Genomic DNA, 8,670 nt, shown 5'->3' with positions numbered 1-8,670 from the left:
GAGACTTCCTACGGTGCGATTCTACTTCGCAATATGCCTTGTTTCCTTGCAAAACTGCCACCTTCTTTGCTACCACAGCAGCTAATTTGGAGGTGGGGGCAAGGGGGATGCGCAAAAAAAAAGCCTATGCGGGGCTACATGCATCCCATCCCTCCCTTAGTCTGTAACAGTTGAACAAGATAGTATCTAGGGTGTAGTATTTCTCAAGCAGATGACTTGGGCAAGATGAGCTAACTATATGGAACAGCACCTGGCTGGTAAGGCATATATGGCAATGAATGCAAAGGGCTCAAACTAGCAAACCATTTCCCCACTGTAATAAGCCAGTGAAAGTTGGAGGAGGAACTCTTTTCCCCCAAATATGACAACTGCAGCTTGTTCATCTGACCAAAAGAACTGATAGTGTTCAGTGATACTGGCCTAAATCAGCAGTCCTTGTTTACACCCGCAGGGAATCCTAGGGTGTTTTTATCCAAACCAAACCAGTTTGTTTACTGCACATATTAATGTTTTCAGGCCTTATACGGAAAATGAAATGCCAGATGCTACCCAGAATGCACTTTGTTTTTCAACAGCAGATGAAGTGATTTATTTTTCACATTGTGTGAAAGTAAAGAAAAAGTAGGATGAAACTGCACATGATTTGCTTTTAAAATATCTCCTCTAGAGGAAATGTGCCAGCAGACTTAGGGCAAAATCCAATTCATGTTTAGACAGAAAAAAAGTCCTACAATTCCCAGCATGCCCCAGCCATTGTGGCTGGCTAAAGGGGTGCTGGGCATTTAAGTTTTTTTTCTGTCTAAACCTGCATAGGATTGTGCCCTTAAAGGATTAGGTGTTGAATTAATGCTTATGCTTAAGGGATCATAGGAAATTGCCTCATAATGAATCAGACCATTACTGCCTACTCAGTAATACTCAATACTGCCTACTCAGACAGGCAGCACTTGCCAAGATTCTTTATAGTGGAGATACCAGGGATGAAACTTGGGCAGCTAAAGCAGTCACTTGGCCACTGAGCTGTGGCCCCTTCCCAACCAAATACTAAGAATTCTTTCACAGTCACTTGACTCATCAGTGATCAGTGCGGAAAGAAAATCCTAGGCAAAGAAGGGGAGAAGGTGGATGTTGCAAATGCTAGAGAAATGGTGAGCAAGGTATTTTCTACAGCTTCTGTCTTAGCCCAAGTAGGAAGCAAGCAAATATTTAGTCTTTTTGTACTGTCCGAACTGCTTCTTATCCACACAACAGTGCTACGAAGTATGACAGATTTGCTCGAGGCGATCCAAATAAACGAGGCCTTAGAATGGATTCTCCCATGTCCGATGAATCCTCTTGGCTGCATGGACTCCCCAGGAAAGGCCTGATGTGAACATGATGCTGTTACTGCAGGGGTGGGCAACACGGTGTGGGCTGTATGCAGCCCGCATGACCCTCCAAAGGTTGGGAAAAATAAGAACACTGGTGGCTCGCCACTGAAATTCAGCGGGGAACCGTTACACAGGCTCACCAAGGCCAAATTGAGATGGAAAACCAGCTGTTTGTCTATCCGCAGTAAACCTCCATAGCCACTACGGATGCTTACTGAAGGTCAAATTTAATTTGAAAACAAGCTAAACTTGCCCTTAGCAAGCCCTGTAGTGGTTAAACCGCCGTGTTTTGTTTTTTTAAAAGAAATTCCTGTTGCCGCAGGATGATGGTATGTGCAGCCTGTGGAGGGGGAGGCAAAACTGACCCCCGACAGCCTGAAGTTGCCTAATGCTCTGTTACCAAAGCTGGTGTTAAGTGTGTGTCAACAGTATAGCTCTGGACAATAACTGGGTTTGTATGTATAGCCGTGCTAAGCCTGTGGCCAAAATAACCTGGGAGTCTCTGCTTACCTGAATGAAGTTTCTTGATTCCTGATAAACTCCCACATCAACAACCATATTTATACCATTTCATGGTAACTATTTTTATTGTTAAGCCTCATGGTAAATAGGACAATGAGACATTGTTCATTAGGACCCTTTATCATAAAATAGCAAGGGATTTTGTTTAGGTTACTTACCAAGGGTAGCCTCTTGCTTTCTCTTGATCCAATTTAAATACAGAGAGGCTGTATCTTAATCAGTGATTCTTAATTTAGAGCACTCCTACCATTCATAACCATATTCCTGGCTGAATTTCTACCAGCCCATTAATAGGGACTAGGGTTGTTTTTCAAATTTTATGTAAAAATTAAAGCTATCAGAGTTTTACAGATGTTTTAATTAGGTGGGGTTATTAACAGGAATGGCTGGGAAACAAAGATCTGGTCCATAACAGCTTATAGACCATGAATGTCTGAAGTTAGGCATCACCAGGGCCCTATTAACTTGACAGTTGCAACATTTTATTGGGTTGGGGGCATCCCCACCCCTTTTCTAACACATAGATGGGGTGGGGGGACAAAGCCTTCAGAAACCATAGGGAGACATTCCCCGCTTTTATGGGGTTTTGTTAGTACAGTTGTAAAACGAAATTGCAATTTGAACCAAACCCCATCCTTCCTGCACATGTTAACTGCACCAAAATGAACTAACTTTTGTAATGACAATAAATGGCTTTTCTGGTCCATTTGCAAAACTGTAAGAATGGAAGCCCTTTACAATTAACTTTATAGTACTCCTGAGTGTTAAATTATTAGACTGTAATTGTAGTTTTGGCTTTACTGAAAGTAAACTGCACAAGTTTTTGGAAGGAAAACACACCAGGATTACTGTAGAACAGCCTTCCCCGATCTGGTGCCCTTCAGATACCAGTTCCCATTATCTCCAGGCAGCATGGCCATTGGCTATGTTGGCTGGGGATGATGGGAGCTGAAATCTAACACATCTGGAGGACACCAAGTTGGGAAAGGTTGCTATAGAGCATAGTCAAATGAAACAGGATTGGGAATGCCGATCAGAAATGATCTTATAAAACAAACGCAATCATTTAGTCAATGCTAAGTGTTGCTTAATTCTCACTGACCCTGTTCAGACATAATGGTAAGCCATGATGGTTAAATGTTTTGAACTAACTATATGGCTTAGCATGCTGCATGTAAAGTGTTTGTCCTAACCATGGTGGCTATAATACCATGGTTTAACCACGCTCACTAAGCATGTGCTGCAGCAGGGTTAGCAGCCCTCACCATGGCTTAGCATGATGTCTGACAAGCCCCCGTGGTTATCCAAGTGCTGCCACAGAACTCCATGGCAAGAGCGGCCGAAAACAGCCCTGCCACTCCAGCCAGTGTGCGACATCTCCATGGTTGAATTCGGTCTAGCAGCACATGATGCGGCAGCCGAGAGCCAGCCTCCTTGCTCTATATCCCTGCCCGCAGTGCACAACTGGAGAAGTGCATGGGGAACAAAGACGCTTTCAATCCCGTGCTTCTGTTACCACCACAGCAACCTGGAGCGCTTCACACTCCCAGGCACAAGCACCTGTGTCCACTGCGATAAGGGAACACATCCCCACCCATCCGTCCGCTGGCCAAGCAGCACCACCCCTGCCTCTCATGGCATCCCTCCTCGCAAAACTGTAGTCCCCCACCCAGGCCCAGTGCTGCAAAGGCAAAGCCCCAGTATGTGAGCAATGTCACCGCCCCATGCCACTGTGGGAAGGACGGGTGGGGAGCTGGCAGGCGGCGTCCGGCACAGGAAAGATGGATCACAGGCTGCATGTGTGCAGGTGGCGGGACGTGCCCAGCAGAGAGGTGGCTGTTGCACTGCTGAGCCCCAAGATGGCCGCCCGTGGCTGCTGCAGGCCAAGATTCAAGATGGTTGCCTGCGGCTGCTGCAGCACCATGATCCAAAATGGCTGCCCGCGACTGCTGCAGCGCCGTGATCCAAAATGGCTGCCCGTGACTGTTGCAAGCCGAGATCCAAGATAGCTGCCCGTGGCTGGTGCAGCGCCGAGATCCAAGATGGCCGCCCGCAACTGCTGCAGCACCAAGATCCAAAATGGCCGCCTGCGACTGCTGCAGGCCGAGATCCAAAATGGCTGCCCCCGGCCACTTGCTCCTCTGAGGCCACTGGGATGTGCGACTGCCTGTCCAGAGGACTGCAGGGTTTTGCTGGATGGAGGGCTAAGCTAACCATGTTGCAGGCCATGGTTCTGTGCATGTGTGGTGGGGGCACGCGGTGTAGTTAGTGGTAACCACCGTGGTTAGCCTAACCACCCTTCCCTGCATTATGTCTGAACAGGGCCGCTGATTTCAAAAGGAAGAGTTAAGCACAGACTTAAATCTGTCCTGTTGAAATCACTGGAAAACAACAGAAAGAGCGAAGGAATTATCAAAAGGTGGCTGAATTTATTTGAGCCTGATGCATTTTGGAAAGATTACTTTCTTCAGACGCTAGTCTATAAAAATATACATTTATATTACTTTTTCAACACCTCCTGCCCTGTTTAGATCTGGAGCTCCCATAGCTACATTATACAATGAACTGTTGGGAGACGTTCCACATTTCTCATCTAATTTGGCCCTAAGACTTCAATAATCATTTCACAAAAGGAAAATAATCTTGGAAAAGTCTACCTCAAATTCTTAAATGACCAAGGCAAGGGGAACGAGAGATACCAGCCTTTGCACAAGTAAATAAGATCCCAAATTACATCCCTGAGAGGGGACCAAATCATTTATTCTTCATTGTTGTCAGTCCTGCTCAAGATCTATGGTTTGATACAAACATCCCTGGTAAGGCCAACTAACCATCTGTCACTTCCAGTATTGCAATATTATCTCTGTTCCTCCATGGAGGAGAACTCCAGTAGCAAAATACTAGTATGGTCAGTCTATAAGATGGGTCCTAGATGTCAGCTGGATAACACAAGCATATATTAAAATTACCAGTTGGTTTTAGGCATTAAAATAGTGCAAAAATGTTGTTGTATCTTGGTAGCTGGGGAGAGAGGTTCTCCAAAGAAAAATTTGCAACCCACTCTCAATCATCAAAAGTTAGCATGCTTCTCTGAGAATGGCCATTCAGTTTCTCCTGATACTATCTTTGAAAGTAAAAAGAAACTGTTTTAATATACGTATTCCGCCACTTCAGCTTGCAGAAATTTGCTGGGACTGCCTTGGGGGAGGAGGGGGTGGGGGAGGGCTGAAATCTTGGCTTATGGTTTCAAAACCTAAGTCCAGCTCAGACGGACTCAAATTCTCTTTGCCAGTCGGTGTATTTTTGGCTTAAATTCTTAGCTGAGGGCTTGGTGTGAGCAATCACGTCCAGGAAGTCTTCTGTTGTGACAATGTCCAGCTGGATTATGGGCAAGTTCCCGCTGTCTGGAGGAAGAAGAACGGTGACTAAAAACTCATGGGCTCCCAAACACTGACTGCCCTGTTGAGCAAGAACAGGCGAGAGAACGACACAAGCCCTGCCCCCTGCTGAATGGCATCCAGCCGAAACGATGGTAGGACCACAGAAGGGGCACAGCTCTCAGATGCTCTTGCCAGCACGCCTGCGGCTGAGCTCTGGTCCCCATCCAGTCTACCCACATTTCCCCCTCAATCACCACTTGAGAGTTAGTGCCGCTGCTGGAGGGCAGCAATCTTCTAAGGGCTGGCACTGAAGATCCACTCGCCTCCCGGGTAAAGCTCCAGGGACACTGTCCCCACCACACCTGGGACTGAGCTCTGGCCTCCGCCCAGACCACCCCACTCCACCGCACCTCTCGCACGAACAGCCACTGGGCAAGCGGTTGCCAGGAGAAAGCACTGCGCTTTTGGTGGCTGTTTGAACTGGTTATCTTATAGGGCATACTATGGGTATCATTTTAATTTCATTCCCCAGCTATTTAATTAAACCTGATTCCAGCAGGCTGTACTGAGGGAGATGGGAAGGAAAAGCAGGGTCATTCCACCAGCCCTGCTGAAAGACTTAATTTTTTCCTCTTCCCTCCCCATTCCTTTTTCCTTGTGTGCGATGCCTTTTTAGATTGTAAGCCTACAGGCAGGGACTGTCTTGCTTTACTGATTATAAGTAAGCCACTCCGGGAGTCTTTAGCTGAGGAGCGGGATAAAAATACTTCAAATAAATCTTCAGATTGTTTAGACTGTGGAACCCTTGTGGGACAGAGACTCGGGAGAAGCCTTGGATTTGCTGCATCCAAAATCCCTTCGGTCCCCCAACACACCCTCAGAGAGGGTGAAAACGTATGCCAGCCCTGGAACTAGTACACTAATTTCCACTCCCACTGAAACCAATGAGAGGGAAAAGGAAAAGCAGGAAAAACTGGCAGAAAGAAAAAGGGAAATAACCCCCCCCCCACCACCCCCCTTGCCTTTGGCCAGTGTGAGCTTAGCGGGGCTTAAGATATATAAAGTGCTCTGCCTGGATTTTTATTTGGCGATTAAACGTCTGAGCCAGAAGTTCCCAATTCAAATCTCTCCACAGCCACAGTCTCGTTTAAGCAAGCCACAGTGCTTTTAAACTCAGTCTTCCGGCCACAATCATCTGGCCTGGGCCTGCCTTCAGGGCTGTTGTAAGGATTCCTAGTAGTGTATGTGAAGCACTTTTAACATTTGAGTGACAGGTAAACGTGCCATTATTATATACATATGACAAATCTTTTGAAGAAGGAGATCTGTTCTTGAGCGACAAATTGTGGCACATCCCAGAGGGGTACTCGGATTGGTCACTTACAGCAACCTTCTCCCCGCCTCCTTAAAAAAACCCAAACTCTAGTCTTTGGGCACATTATAAAGCAGCCTTCCTCAATCCAGTCCCCATCACCACAAGATGTGTTGGAGTGCAACGCCTCTAGCATTCCCAGCCAGCATGGCCAGTACTAACTGGGAATTATGGAAGATGCTGTCCAACACATCTGGAGGGCACCAGGTCGGGGAAAGCTGTTACATAGACTGACAGATTTATCATCAGTTAAATGCCACAATAAATTGTGGCAAGAGGAAGAGGAGGAACGTTTTCTTTAAGTGACATAATTCATGGAGGTTTCTACTTGCCAAGAAGGTTGGAAGAATAGCTATTCTTCACAAGTCAAAATTAATATGACTATCAGGAAATAGAGCGCTGCCACCTACTGGTGTGTTTATATAGCTGCACAGTTCATCGTGTACCCCGGGGAAGCTAGCTGGTTAGCACCCCCACCCACCCCAGCACTCTCTACACGAGGGTTACTGTACCTGACTGATGATTTTCAAGGGCACTGAAGATTTTTCTCACGGGACGCATAGCAGCTTCTTTGCAGACCAACTTAATGTCAGAGCCAGAGTACCCTTCCATCTCCTAGGACATAATCAGCAAGACACACTTTGGTCTGTAGAGGCTTCCTTCCCACTGTAGATGGTTGCAAAGCTAGTACTGAGCAGAATGGGGGTGTTTAAGGAGGTGATTAAACAGGGAGAAGGTTGTGAGGGTCCTTCCTGCATAAGACCATTGCCTGGTATGTCCATTTAGAATGCAGGACTCCCCAATATTACTCTTTTCCTAATTCTCACCCTAGACAAATGAAGGACGCCAACTGCCCCAGCTACAATCTGCTCGCTCCACATTACTTTTACTGGCCCAGGTTTCCTGCCTCTCGTCAGGCAGTTGTCCCACCGATATGATGTCAGGTAGTTGGCTACTTAAGCTTAATGAACTATCTGGTGCATGTGCCTCTCATTCCAAGCAACTCAGAGTGGTGTACACGGAGGCTTCCAGTCCATCTCCGAGCCAGGAGGCACCGGGAAGGGCTACAGAGGGTTTTCAGAAATGAAACTACATCAGGCGTCTTCCGGGAATTCTCGGGGCCTTGGAACACGGCTCTGCAGTCACTCTACATCCTTCTAGGACAGGGACAGCCTGGCCAATTCTCCATGCTCTGGTAACCTCCCAGTTAGCAATATGTTGTATATCTGGATGCCTTTGAAAGCCACAGTTAATTTAAAATGCAGCTGTTAGGCTACAAATTATGCTTTTTGATGTCTATATGAAGCCGCTGGGTGAGTTCACCAGGGGAGTTCAAGAGAAGTGTCACCAATTCAAGGGAGGGGCCGTGGCTCCGTGGCAGAGCACCTGCTTTGCACACAGAAGGTCCCAGGTTCGATCCCCGGCATCTCCAGGTAGGGCTGGGAAAACCTCTGCCTGAAACCCTGGAGAGCTGCTGCCGGTCAGTGTCGACAATACTGGGCTAGACAGACCAGTGGTCTGAGTATAAGGCAGCTTCCCATGTTCCTAATATGCCGACAACACCCAACTCTGTTGCTCCTTGTCAACTGAGTCAGGTGAGATTTGGGGGCTGGGAGGAGGGGAACACCAGATACACAAAAAAGATTATATAAGATGAGCCGCATAAGCATTGACTTTATAAAACAGGGGTCGGAATCTATCAGGCACAGGATCAGGGCCAGCGTCAAGGGTAGGCACGATCCACACCCCAGCAGGGGCCTGCTGACAGAGCCCCCTGGATGCTGCTCCTCTTCACCGCTTCAACCTGCTTGTTCATCTGCTTCTCCCTCTGGCCCAGACAGTGGCGGTGGTGAGAAGCAGGAGGAATAGATGCCGCTGCCTGCCGGCTCCCCAGCAGCCTGCCTGCCAAGCAAGCAAGCAGTGGCAGTGATGAGAAGGATGACGAGCAGCCACAGCAGCAGGCGATGATGGCGGCGAGAAGGTCAACTCCCTGAGGGGGGTGCCCTCGGGGGTCCTAGCACTGCGT

At 47.5% G+C, this 8,670-nt stretch overlaps 1 protein-coding gene across 1 annotated transcript in view; it reads right to left on the bottom strand.

The window, feature by feature from the left end:
• Positions 1-4,624: 4,624 nt before the first annotated feature.
• KATNAL2 (katanin catalytic subunit A1 like 2) overlaps positions 4,625-8,670 on the bottom strand; it is a 44,488-nt gene continuing 40,442 nt past the window's right edge. The window contains exons 15-16 of the mRNA XM_084832871.1: positions 7,157-7,259; positions 4,625-5,296 (exon numbers count right to left, since the gene is read on the bottom strand). Coding sequence (XP_084688997.1) covers positions 5,157-5,296; positions 7,157-7,259 — 243 coding nt within the window. The 3' untranslated portion in view covers positions 4,625-5,156. The remainder of the gene's footprint in view (positions 5,297-7,156; positions 7,260-8,670) is intronic.

Source organism: Heloderma suspectum, chromosome 2, assembly GCF_057233095.1.
Source record: "Heloderma suspectum isolate Gila_16-S chromosome 2, 16-S_ref, whole genome shotgun sequence".
NCBI lineage: Eukaryota > Metazoa > Chordata > Lepidosauria > Squamata > Helodermatidae > Heloderma > Heloderma suspectum.
This window is presented reverse-complemented; position numbering and strand designations above follow the sequence as displayed.